The sequence below is a fragment of the Plectrocnemia conspersa genome, unplaced genomic scaffold, assembly GCF_051122295.1.
Source record: "Plectrocnemia conspersa isolate PC_06_02 unplaced genomic scaffold, ASM5112229v1 ptg000004l, whole genome shotgun sequence".
In the NCBI taxonomy this organism is placed as follows: domain Eukaryota; kingdom Metazoa; phylum Arthropoda; class Insecta; order Trichoptera; family Polycentropodidae; genus Plectrocnemia; species Plectrocnemia conspersa.
In genome coordinates this window covers 14,862,221-14,876,898 of record NW_028277168.1, presented here as the reverse complement: position 1 = coordinate 14,876,898, position 14,678 = coordinate 14,862,221, and the positions used below count along the sequence as shown (strand labels likewise).

General features: G+C 31.9%; 1 protein-coding gene across 5 annotated transcripts in view; it reads left to right on the top strand.

Annotated features, from left to right (window-relative positions):
- Positions 1–14,678, top strand: part of LOC148236014 (protein fem-1 homolog CG6966-like) — an 89,440-nt gene that overhangs the window by 74,251 nt on the left and 511 nt on the right. For all 5 annotated transcript variants that reach the window (XM_088184831.1, XM_088184834.1, XM_088184833.1 and 2 more), the window contains 6 exons: positions 9,875–10,037; positions 11,053–11,253; positions 11,332–11,550; positions 11,622–11,817; positions 13,604–13,986; positions 14,068–14,333. In XM_088184831.1, coding sequence (XP_088040957.1) covers positions 9,875–10,037; positions 11,053–11,253; positions 11,332–11,550; positions 11,622–11,817; positions 13,604–13,986; positions 14,068–14,333 — 1,428 coding nt within the window. The remainder of the gene's footprint in view (positions 1–9,874; positions 10,038–11,052; positions 11,254–11,331; positions 11,551–11,621; positions 11,818–13,603; positions 13,987–14,067; positions 14,334–14,678) is intronic.

Sequence of the window (14,678 nt, the reverse complement as noted above, 5' to 3'; positions counted from 1 at the left end):
AACTCGACGCACTTTAATCAATCGAAGTAGATCAATCCGTTCTGGTCCATTGTAACAAATCATCATCCTATTAAAGGGTGTTTTTCTTAAAATGTTATCCAAATATCTGTTCATCAATAATATAAAGTTATCAAAAATAATACACCATATACATATATTTTCATATTTATCAAAATTTTTGCGAGAATTCTCGAGAAAACTAAGAATTCTCATTTCTCGAGAAATGAAAAAACATCGAGAAACCAGAATGCCCATTTGGGAGGTTCTACTTTGACCCACTTATTTCTGTCACATTTTTTTCTAAAAACAACCAGAATTTTTTAAATCAAGATTTTTTTTTATTAAATGGCAGTATAATAAAAAGTGATATTACTACAATTTTTTTCCCTTAATTGGTTTTTATTTTAATAAAAAAAAAAACTAAAATACTTTTCGCTATCCCTAATACATATTTGGGTTTTGGGTACTAAATATAACATAATTTAAAAGTTTGTTATAATATGTATATAAATAAATTGTGTTTTTGTTTATATAGTGCACTATAAATCGCTGGTTTTAGTCGTTAATATATTTTTGGTTAAATGTTACGCCTATATGTGTATATGCATTATTTCGTGTTAGGTTACACAATAATACTTTTTGTTAGATTTATATGTAAATATCTGGTGAATGTTTGAAATTACTGATCTTTCTGAAAACTAAATCAATTTTTGTTACACTTAATACTATGTAAAATAAAACAAATAACATCACATAAAACGAGTCATTAATAAATAAGTAAAGTTCAATATTATAAAACATTAACATTGAGTAACTATTAAAATGTATCATAAAATAGATAATAAAAATGAGTTTATCAAAACAACTGATATAGACATGTATAATAAAATATAATATAAATCTTGTTACCTTATCTTTGTGGCAAAATTGTTATACGTTCTTATCTTGTTGATACGAATGCAGGTTTAATAATAATACTATCTATATACCTAATAATTTTACCTTAAATTTTTTTTTAATTAAAACCTGTTTTTTCCTTACACAAATTTATTTTAACCAAAACGGTGTCAACTTTATGTTTACGAGGTCATATTTTTTAGTAACACCAAATTATAAAATGAATATATTTCCATGTAAATGCATTTTTTCCCTCTTTGTATCTGCTAGATTGAATCTAAAAATCTCGAGTTTAATTAACTTGTTTCGTCTACGACGCCAACGCCACGTCCTCGACAGTGCACTTTCCGACCTGATGTTTGCAATGCCAACACGCACGTCTTCAGTTTGCTGACACATTATCGTAATCTGACGATTTTTCTCTTGTTAGCGAAGATTTACGTTAACATGGTGTTTGGCCTTTTTAAAACCTTCGACCCACATTTAAACCACACGCTAATCCGACCATGATTTTAAACGCTTTTTATATGTATATGCATGCTTTTTAAGTCGGTCGTCGAAGCTTGCCAGTTCCACACTTTCTCTCACCAATCGTATAATATATGATTTAAATCATGCTCATAGAATAAGAATAAAAAATGACGTGTGTAGCTATCTGAGTATGTACGTTCGAGATGTGTCAACATTAAATATTATGTGCGATTTCGCACGCGGATAGATGTATACTACATAGGTACAATTGCATGTTTTGTAAATTGAAGACTTTTATCTTCGTGACGATTTTTTTTTTCGCTGAAGTTTATTTGTACGATAATTTTTAAGATAAATATTCGCAGTTTATAGTGCTTTGCATTGCACGCTAATATTTTTGTTTACTTTTGGTGAAAACGTAGATTTTTTCGCAATTTGACGTTCTTTAGAAAGTTCAATTGCTAACAAATGTAAAAGACAACCGTTTTCTTGTTTGATGTATTTGCAAGGTTCACTTTCATTCTATCGAGTAATGGTTTCTATTGTGTTCGAAACCATGAATACAAACAAATGTAGAAAAACACCTTTCAAATCATATAATATTATAGTTGCGTTGCACTGTATTGTGGCTCGCACTATTACAGATGTGTACCACAGAGCTCTACTCGACTTGAACTAACTAATTCAATATTTATTTGAGTGCACAAAGAAAACTGCCTCAAGATCAGAATCAAAATTACCTTTTCAGTAACGTTCCCTACTAACGCCAACAGCCAATTTTGTGCGGCCCACCACAACCAAATCATAATACCAAAAAAAAACATGGGCGAACCTTGAAAAGCCTGAGCTAGAGATCGATATGGGCCGAATATTTTTTTTAAGAAACTGCGACGGTGGCAGTGCTTATTTATTATATTGTATTTTATGAATTCACATAGTTTTTAAAAAAATTTTCTTTACTATATATTATATTTCTTTAAATATTTATTCCAATATTTCGTGCTGCTCTAAAAATTACATAATATACTAATAAGAAAATATTAATTGATCATTAAAATATCATAAAATTTCTCACTGCGCAGCCGATTGAATATTACATATTTAAAAATTTTACGCTTAGTATTTATTTACATAATTTAAAAAAATAGCATAGCATACAATAAACACTATTTTAAGGCGTAAAAAGGTAAAAATCAAATACAGTCCACTGACCCTGGTTTTCTACTGATACGCTATTTTGTAAAAAAAAACATTTCTTACAAAAGTACTTTTATCGTCCGTTTTCTTTCTTTATATTGTTATTTCATTTGTATTAACTTGATCTACAATGTTTAATATATTAATATCGTACTTAATCAAACATACAATCTTCTCATCCCTTCAATGATCACCTCATTGCTCTATTTAATTTGAATAATGTTTTAGTTGATTTATGTGGCTGCATCCCCTTCAGACGTTACTCCACTATCGTACAAATAACAATTTTTTTTATCGCGGTTACAATTCCTGTAATTTTGATTTCATTTACATTCTATCTAGAAACGTCGCATGCGGTTGACCTTTTATTTTATTTTGCACGTGTTAGCACAATCGTTAGTAATACAAAAGACTGAGAAACGCTGACCTAGTCAACGATTAGCGGTTTTCCGCGTCTGCGTGACCTAATCAAACGGATTTTATCAATCAACGTGATCAATCGTGACGTAGACAGATTCGGACAAATCCACTTTCTGTAAGTATCTCTGCGTCATCAGGTCATAGCCGCCGTTCACCTTCTTGGAATCGTCGAACAAAATCGCTCGCATACCATCTGCTGATTGATCGTTCGACTTCCTACCGGTTTTGATAGTGGCATATAAGCGTTTTTGACCTCTGCGAGAGCGCCTGACCCGGCGACCTCAATTGATTTCCTGCGTCCTTACCGGTGAAATTCAGTCATCAAATCATAATGGTAGTGTGACTGCGTCGTACAAGGGCGGGTGGGTCGACGGCCCAAAGTTACCCTATTTGAAACCCCTTAAAATATATTGTTAACGTACATAATCTAAAGTTGAATCCTTTACGGCTACACCCTGCGAGAAGTGGCACAATTGATGGAAAGATACTTACTCGAGTCTTTCTCTTTGTTCAAACTTGTTCCATTTGAATTTTATAGCTTTTTAATACTGTCGTTAAAAACAACTGCGAAGTTCTTATCTTTATACTTTTACGACATGTTCAATCAACTAGTGTATATTATATTTCATTTACATGTGCATATTTAATACAGTTGTTTATAATATTGCTACTATCTAGATTCTAGAACATTGACACATATTTTTATCAATAAGACCAATAAATCCATTTTCATGTTGTTTGCTTAGGATATAAGTGTTGCGAATAATTATACGAATTTAACGGATAGCTACTTGTCAAGTTACAACGGTGAGATTAAAAAAACTCGTAGACTCGTAAAATTTGTCTCATCATCAGACATATGAAATCAACTATTTTTCATTACAATGAAATTGTAATTTATGGTTCACATCGAGAAAGACTCATACTTATAGACCTCTAATATTGTCGCGGACCAAGCGAATATACTCATCCTAAAATCCACTCACGGACTACTTATATTATGAATTATCCATCTGCTCGCGATCTGAACGTTATGCTTAATTTATATATTTTATGTTTTAAATTAATTTAGCATTACATGTCTTAAACTTTAAAGAAATATGAAGTTTCATTTGAATTATTTCTGCAGCTGAAAAGACTGATTTAGTTGCTGTTTATGTGAACCAAACCTAAAATCAAACATTATTCTTATTGATTTAAAATTCAATATCAGTCATTGAAAAAGTCCATAATAACTTGGAAATATGAGTATTTCGGCAATTACAAATTTATTATTATTTTGTATGTTGTCTTTAGTTGTAATGTTTTAAATTCAATGTATTTTTATATAAAGTTGATTAGGATATAGAACACGACTATTTAAAAACTTTTAATAATAGATTTGAGCATCATTCAATAATCGGATTTAATATGTATGTCTTCAAACAACAGGTTTCCAAATTGCTTGAGAGATGTTCACTCATTTTTTACGTGTTTGAATTATTATATATATATACTCATCTTTTTGTATTGTGAAATACTTGATATTTTATCGTATTTTTATTTTTTTTAAATATGTATTTTAAAAATATTCTATAAATATTAGTACATAATTGAAAAGAATTGATTTAACCTTTTATATATGGAAATAAAGGGTTGAAGGTTGAGTAAATACAAATTTAAATAAAATATGTGAATCAGATTTCCAAACCAAAATTAAATCAGCTAAACCGAAAAAACATATTTCGATAAAATAAATCCACAATAGTATTCTGCTGAATATATTAAGCCAGAGCCACGTATTTTGAGCATCTATTTTTTCCAATTTTCGCATCTTAGCATTTTGAAAAAAAAAATTTTTGCTCACAAAATCGAAGTGAGCTTCAAATAAAAAACGTCATTTCTCATGAAAACATTTTAGACAAAATCTCTAAATGAGATAAGACAAATTATTACTTATATTTTTGAGAGGATTTCTAAAAAAACGTAATTTTCTCTAAAATTTATAATTTTAACATCAATTTGCATATTATACGATATTAGCATCTCCAAAAACTAATTCGCATATATGTATAATACATTTTAGCTCAATTGCTCAAAATATGTCTCTTATCGGTAGTTATTCAATTCAATTCCTCTCCTATTAAATTGATGTTTTTTTTTATTAAATAATATGTCTATGTGAATTCGAACATTTTAATTGCTGTTGACATTTATTACGAAGCAAGTTTTCAATATGTGCAATTTTATGTAAATATGGCGAATATTGAAAAACTTAAAATTCCATTCCTTGCATTTTCATCAAAAACTGATCGCCTTTTAATCATCTCCTCTTTAGTCTTACTAATTAGAACCAATACACGTATGTTGTAATGGTCATGTCTTAATAATGCATAATGAATTACTCATAGAATATACCAAGAAACACAAATAATGACATTTTAAGGGTCTTGTTTTGGAAAGCCACTGTTTTTTTCTTCAGATTGTTGTACAAGACCAACTTGTCATCATTAGTAACAATTATTCTCCAAAATGGATCGTTTTCATGGCTAAAATAGTAGCGATGAATTCGATGGTGAAACTTCGTACAGAATCCAATTTTTTAAATGGTCTTGAATTATCGATGATGGACAGCAAAGTTCTACCGATAATTTATTGTTTTTGAACCACCACTTTTTTAAACTGAATTTAACATTTTCTTTTTTTTTTGTTTGACTTATTGGTCACACAAAAGGAGCATAAAATAACAAATGTGTTTCTTCGATATTTAGCCTTGACATTAGTTTAAAATAAAACCAACAGCGATGTGTTTATTTGACTGCAATCAGCGACAGACTAATTTAAAAAACAAGCACATTTTAGAAGCGTAATTTTTTTCTGTTTTCTGAAAAAAGTGACGAATATATATATTATATTATATGTAAGGTACGAGAGATGTTTACAATTTCTAAGAATTTGCCTGTATTTTTATCTTGTTTCTACTCATTTATCGTTTTTTTCACTTCGTTGAGAATGTTTTCCCAGTGTCCGGTAGTAATTTCCATTGCACATCTGCCGAAACTTAACTTGTTTGACGAGTGGTTTGCGGTCTGGCATTATGGTGGTGCAATATGAATCGAGGGTGCAGCTTAGTTGATCACTCTTTAATGGAAGTTTGTCGTAATGAAATACTAAGCAGTTTGGAATTGTATTTGCGTAGCCACTTCAGGAAGGCAATCCACAGTAATTATCTCTTTATAATCGCAGAATACCATCGCCATCATTGTTTTGTTTGTTTTTCGGGTAATCACGACTAGTTAAAGAACCATACTCATCTGTGGAGTGACAACAATTTTCTAATCTGGTTCCAACATACATAATTTTGATTTACTCTCGAGCAGTCCCAAGCATCATGTACTATTGTATTATGAAGTTGATCATGAATTCGATAGATATCTCCCGAATGATCACACGTCTATTATCACTAGTTTTTTTTACATTACTTTTTTTTTAAATATCTATCTAATGATGTAAGGTATTTTCGATTGCTCTTTGTAAATTAACTGCGTCTTAAATGGCTTTAATATGATCACTGCTTTGCACAGAAGTACGTCTAGAAAATGACTGGAAAATAACTTAATGACCGATATTCCTAATTGACAATAAACATTTGCTACATTGGTATATATGCCGACTAAAATCCTAAAACTGCATACACATCTCATATATGTTCGATTTATCTTACATCATCTGGTCAATTATTACATATGACCGTTTTTTTTTCAACTTTCCATCAATGTCATCTTGAACTGTTTTCAATCAAGTTTTCTCGCGACAATAATAACGGCACATATTATATAATTTATGTAATGCAACGACTGCAAATCATGTGCGCCTCGCCATCTGGAAAATTAACTTTCTCTCGCAGCAAGATCAATATACTCTTGAATAATATAATCGGTCCGATTGCGCAACCTTACTCAGGAGAGGCTCTCGTGTATGTGCGGTATTGTTTGTCAAATTCAAGCCGTAGATCACGTTATTTTTTTCTCAAGCATAAAAAACTGTCGAGAGCTTTCTTTCTCTCGTCTAATTGAGGAAGTCGCTTCACCGCTTGCGTTCTATTGTTGAGAATGCCCGCTGAGTTTGATTAGACAATTTGCGATCGCATACGTAATATTATTTTTCGATTACTCAATGTCGATTATATGCTAAACAGTGCATTGAGAATCGAACTCGTACGCCTTCGCCATTATTACGCCAATGCGAACTGTAATACAACTAACATATAAAAAATATTCCAATCTAAGGGAACACGTGGTGTTGTTAGCTGTCTCTCATCTCGATAGTTAACTGCCTTGTACTCGATTTTTAATCGTTTGGACACATAAGTTAATTCGTTGCCTAGTTAATCGGTTCGATATTTAAATCGTTCCGCCATTCGGTTTAATAACAATGTTTTGCTTTGATCTTGGTCTTGTAAAGGCGTAGTTAAATCGATCCTTCAATGCTGTGACGTTTTTGCTGATAGTAATGAAAATAATATACATAAATACTGAGTGAACGGCGCATTTTAACTACTATTTGCAAGTTATGTTTTATTATTCAATAAACATATTATCGATGGATGAGAAAATTGATTTTTAATAAATATTTAATAAATAAATTTAGTTTAAATGTGTTAACGTAATGAATAAATGTAGTATATTTTTGGGCTTTGGGTGATGGGAGAGTTTTTGTATTGCGCATTTTTCCAACGTTTCGAACTCCAATGATGGGGTATCATCTACCAAAGCTAAATACTGTGTTGAATTCCGTTAAAACCATACAATCATACGTTAATTAAAAAAAATGTATTATAATACATACACTAATTATTTATCAAAAATAAAACTAATTTATGTTTATAAATCCATAAAATCGACCAAAAAATAACATTTATCTTGCAATTCTATTCTTTTTGTCGCGTTGAGTGACTAATTTATTGGCATGACTAAGGCAAGACAAATTGAAAATTAAAGTAGCTTGAGGCAAAATCGGTATAAATCAATGAAATTCGTGTAATAAACAGTCTCGCCTATAATCGTTGTCTTATTACGTGTGTACAATACCTTTGCAACAAACTATTTTGGTGGATCCAAATTTCTCAGTAGCGTAATATGACTACCAAACATAAGGGTTAGTTAAAGTTTTGGTAATTACTTGAATGCATGGAATTTGAGTATTCTTCTCTGTATTCCTTGACAATTTAATGAAATTAACATGCTTCAACTGTCAAATTTATTTATAAGATAACATGTTTTCATCGACTTACATGTTTTCATTGACATACAGCCATTCGTTGTAGTTGAATTAATAAAAGTATTAAACATTGAAGAAAAATTATTACAATTTATTTTATTTTGTTACTATTTTAGTTGCTTCTATACTGATTTTTTAATGGGATTTGTTGGATATGTAAAGTTTACGTTTCGCCATCGATGGGAATTAAATGACTTATTTATAGTTCAAAAACAATAACATTTATCCACTGCGCTATTGTAGGACTGTTCTATGATCCTGTTTTTGTTTTTGGCTCTTGAGTTGAACCTGCCAACATATTTATAATAAAATTATGACATTCTTTCTTTAGATATTTTCCTTGTTTTTTCGTTACCTGAACGTTTCCCAACCCGCAATCTAATATGGCGTGATTTTCTAATTTAACGCTTTTCACAATTTTCTTAGAAATATCCATACAAACTATAGCAGTTATTAGCGATTGCTTACCCTAAATATAGCTAACACACTGCGCAATTGTCTCCGCTTAAAAAAACAATTCACATTGTTTTTGCGTCGCTCACAATACTTGATTGTGCTGAAGCATAGAAAAATCGCATGTTCATAGTAGTAGCATATAAAAGCGTGTCTTACCACAAATTAAGCAAAAGCAACTTTGTCTTTACTATGATAACTGTTTGAATGATCGAATTCGAATTCGTTAAGCCCTGTAAAGTGAACGTGCATTATTTTCCCTGCTACACAATTCCAGTCAACAGTATTCGGTGCGTAAACATATTTTTGTCAATTCCAAATATATACATAGTATGAGGAAAATTATCAAGAATTCGATTAGATGCTAAATTTTCCATATAAATCATATTGTTTATTAAATATCTGTCAGTTTGGCGCCATTGTGAAGGTTGAGGCCAATATTAGTAAGTATACACTAATATGATATTTGTTGGTAAGACTCTGTTGTATACATTAATGTCTGAATTTGTATAGATGAGTAAGTGTAAAAATATTTACACTTTGTGTTGGATCTATGACTTAAAGATTTGTTTATGTATATGTTTTTGAAAAATGCTGAATGATTCTTATTCTTGTTTTTGTATTGAAAAAAGTGCAAAATTTCACATGTGAGTTAAGATGTTGATTCTAATGCACGAGTTTACTTTTAGATATAGCAAGTTAAGTTTATGAATGTTTTATTCTCACGTTAAGATGACTCTTTGACTTGTATCGATATGGTTACACTAATTTTCCGATGTATCCCAGAATTCTCAGAACGTGACATAAAACGAAAGTTACTGTGGCATTTCTTGATACTTTTCTCGTTGTGCAATTGACCAGTTGCGTTTCCTCGTCTGGTTTGTGGCCCTACGAATATCGATAATGCAAGAGCATTACTGCACTCTGGTACCTACACACACATACATTCATACCCTGTTGCAGCATCTCGTCTTGTTTCGTATTAAGTAATGCCGATTCAGACTCGGCCCACTTTTCACCATAGTGGTTTTGCAGGAAGAAAGCCCACTTGCGTTCGAGTGATACGTACCCATTCCAATTTAGCACAGTTGCCGCAGCACGATCGCTTACAATGATATTGTAACATGATATACTCTTACACAAATTGAGATTAACGTTTGATTTTATTGTTTTACAGGTTTATCTACATGGAGGCAGAGGGAAGGACGAGTTGAGCATGCTAGTCGGCGCTAAAACAGGGGGCGCTACACCCCTGGTAATAGCCTGTAGGAATGGTCATTACGATGTAGCCGAATACCTTATAGAACGCTGCCATGCGGATATCGAACAGCCTGGATCAGGTAATTCTACATATTATTAAATTGTAGTTATTATTTCTTAAATTGGTTAAATAATTTTTAAATGCACTTGCTATTTATTATGTTATTCACAGAATCTTCACATATTAAATTCAAATATTGTCCTGACATGAACGGCTAGACCATAATGAAACTATATCCCTACCCTACACAAACTAAAGGTTTAAAACAGCACTATTATGCTTCTGAGGCATTTAAATACATCTAAACACTGATTGAATACAACAAAACAGTCCTGATTGGTATATTTAAGGGCGAAAATGTGTTTTTTTTTCCCCAGAATACCATTGATTCTGATTAATTTGTTTTTTCGCTTCAAGCTGCTTAAAATTGTAATTCACTTTGCCTTCTCTATGTCAATAAATGGATAAAATATACTATGAGAGAATCGATTATTTTATACCACAATATCATAAGTGGAGTATTCAAAACACCATATGTACTGGCAGATGAAAATAATTCGACAAAGAGTTACTTTGGATATTAAATGATATGATATAACTGGAAACAAAACTGGGCACAACAGCTAATATGTTTATATACATATATTAAACTTTGGTCCCAAACGTGCTTTGCCTTAACAAAAAATTTGAGTCAATTATGAAGAGTTGTTTCTAAATTACACACCGCGAGTAAAAATAGAGACGAGTCGATCAGTAATGGTAATTTCGATTTTTTAAAGCTAAACCAATATAACATAAGTAAGAGTAATAATTTATTCTGTTTTCACTTATGTTAAATTGTGATGTTTGACTCATGCCATTTTTTACTTTTGCACACAGATTTAATTAGTCACTTGTAAGCTTTTTTATAATTTAAAAAAGATGTATAAATTTATGTAATTTTTAACTAGTATGTTTTAAAGGTATTTTAACGACAGCATAACCTTCCAAAGCTACATTTTCAATTAGTCATAGAATAACATATCAATTCAATGTCAACATCGTTTATGAGATATATTCATCCTAATAATTGATTGTTTTATGATTGCTTTCAGTCAAATTCGACGGGGAGACCATTGAAGGTGCGCCTCCGTTGTGGTGTGCCGCCGCCGCAGGTCATCTACCTCTGGTTAAGTTATTAGTCGAACGAGGTGCCCGCGTTAATTCAACAACTCGCACCAATTCAACGCCATTACGGGCAGCGTGCTTCGACGGTCATTATGAGATAGTTAAATACTTAGTAAACAATGGTGCAGGTAAATATACACAATAACCATAGTGTATATGTACAATCGAAGAACAGTAATTTAATGTTTCACTCATTGTGCTTGCAGATATAGAAGTAGCCAATCGCCACGGTCATACGTGCCTAATGATAGCTTGTTATAAAGGTCACATTAGAATCGCTAAATTTCTACTTGCTCTCAAGGCCGACGTCAACCGTAAGAGCGTTAAGGGTAACACAGCATTACACGACTGTGCTGAAAGCGGCTCACTTGATATTCTAAAACTTCTTCTAGATCACGGCGCGACAATGGATGTTGATTCTTATGGTATTGTTTAATAGATGTTTGATTATGAATATTATTATATATGTTTTACTAATTGTATCGATCCGATAAAGGGATGACGCCGTTGTTAGCCGCTTCCGTAACTGGCCATCATCACATAGTCGAACATCTTATCGGTCTCGATGGAGGGCAACGAGTAACAAGGCAGCAAAGGGTTGACGCTCTAGAATTGCTCGGCGCTACCTACGTTGACAAAAAACGAGATATGGTAGGCGCTGTACAACTTTGGAAAAGAGCTATGGACGATAGGTAAATAGCATTTTTTTAAAACTAATATGAGTTATAAACAAATATTAAAGGGTGAGGGTATTTTAATGTTACTACAAAAAAAAATATGAATTTCTCTGCTATATTTTATAATTATTAGTAATCTATATCTATATATAATTCTCAAAATTTATTAGCACTTACAGTTATATGGAATTCTGCTGCTAATTTATAAATCAACGTATTTTTTAAAATAACTACATTTATCTCTATTCGTTTTATGCAGTTTCACTTTTACACATTTAAGAAAAATATTTTTTTTAAATACTCCAAATCAAACATATTTGGTTCCTCACGTATACAAATTCAAGGATTAATGGCTTACTCCCACTTCTTGTACTTAACATACATCTGGAATCTCTCCCACTGGCCATGCAGTGTGTTTCGATTTGCTTTTTGGAGTGCGTGAGTGTCGCTCGTTTACTCTATGAGTTATAAACATTAAAAAAGTACATGTGAATACTATTCGATCGTTTTATTACAAATTTCATTCTATGCCTCGATTTACGCAATATTTCCTGAAACGTATCTACCGGGTAAATCGAGGGATGAGTGTATGTAGTTAGTAGGTACATAGATTACTTTCTAAATTACAACAAAATAGTATAAATTTGCTTTTGAAAATTTTTTTATACAATTATATTTTGAACTTCAATGAATGACTTGAATGAAGTCGATAAAACCAATTTCCTATTTTAAGAAATAATGTCAGTTGCAGCACATTCATTTTACTCGATTGACAAGATTGCAGAGAAAAAAGAAGCTACCATTTATCTAATTGAGTTCTTTTATTTCCTTAATTTAAGTGGATTATCATAGCACAAATTAACCTTTGAGATTGATAGTCCTATTATATTGCTGATGAATTTTTACTATGCAGTTGGTTGTAAAGATATTGAACACTGATTTCGACTAGCACATTTAAAGGCGACAGTGTGTTTATTTTTAGAGTATAATTAATTCCTAGTAATTTCAAGCTGTTTTAATTTCCAATTCGCCTAATCTTTTCCATAACAATAAAAATCACAAAGGCGGTTGCTCAATATAACAGAAATTTACTTGAGATATGTTGCAATACATTAACGGAGCATCCAAAGCACTTAATCTTTGGGAAATTGTTAAAGATACGTATACCCAGAAACAAAATTCAGGCGGTGAAAGCGATGAAAATGAAAATTATTAATGATGGATTGAGTAAAAGTGCTGGTGAAAATAAATCCCAATGTACCAAACTGATGGACTGTTTACGAATTGTGGATAATACATTTGGTTAAAGGTCAAATAGATCCAACAGTGAAAAACCATTTTGTGGATGCAGCAATTGATAACAATCCTTTCTTGTCAACAAAACAATTATTGTTATTTAATGCAACTGTCGGTTAAAGTAGTATTTTGCCAATTTTGCATGAGGAGTTAAGTCTATTTACATTTATGGTTCAAACATAAATCACTTGAATCCAGAAGACTGCTAAATAAGATTGTTAAAATGAAAATTTGGTGATAAAAATATCTCATTGGCATTGTGTACCGTGCATTTCAAGCGTCTAAAATCTTTAAATATAACTGTTTCTAATTTATGTTAATATTATAAAAATCAAGTATAACCTTCAAGCTTAAGTCATCAGGGCTGCTATTTAAGCAAAACAATAACAATATACAATGTTTTGGTTAAATATAAGTGAAGAATATCTATAAAAAAATAACAAATTCACATTTTTCTCAAAAGTGGAAAACGTTCTTCTTTTAAATATACAATTTTTCTTTTTAGATTTCCTGCCGATGGACCTCCATTGCCAAAGCCGAAAGGCGCACCTCGCGTAGAAGCATACGATTTTGTAGAAGAAGTAACGGATCCTTCCAAACTCGATGACTTATTAGCCGACCCCGACGAAATGAGAATGCAGGCTCTTGTCATTAGAGAAAGAATCTTAGGACCAGCTCATCCCGACACGTCGTATTACGTTCGCTACCGTGGTGCAGTTTACGCAGACGCCGGTCGCTTTGGTCGCTGTCGTTCACTATGGCATCGTGCTCTCGATATGCAAAGATCAATGCTCGGTCCAGTATCGCCAATGACTCAATCTTCCCTACATAGCTTCGCAGAACTGTTCTCATTCATGGTACACGAAAGGTCTCGCCCACCATCACGAGGTAATTCATCACAACATATAAACAATACATATATATTATAAATATACCCTATGACACTCAATTGCTTTGTATATGATCCAGGACGAGTAGTTCCGCCAGTCACGTTTGACGACCTAAACCCTGTACTAGAAAAAGCCGTGAACGAATTGTCTCGAGGATGGGCACTTCTCAACTCGAGGCCGGCCAGCGAACGCGATCAAACACTGGGAGCCGTCGAACGCGTGTTGTTAGTCTGCTTACACCTAGCTAGTCTTATGGCGAGGCTTTTAGATGAGGCTGATTTACCGGAAGGAATAGATCATTCTATAAAACAAGCAGTTTACGCCCTTGTCAAAATGGATATCAAGGTGAATATAATATAGATCTTAGCGTTTTTCAATTTCTACCGTATTTGTGATTATTAAATTATTATAATTCCGATCGATCATCACAAATTAGGTTTGCCCAGATTTTCCTAATCTCATGGATGAATATGTAATGATTAATTAAAATCGAGCTAGGTCGTAAATATTAAGTATTGAAAATTCTCTAATAATGAGCTACTTCAGCTCATTGAGAATATTTTATATATTATATATAAAACAAAAAAAAAATTTAATGTATACTATTCTTAGTTAAATAATATTTTTAAATTATTAGTAGAAAGTTCAAAATTATTGTATTGTGTAATTAATTGATTTATTGTATAATTA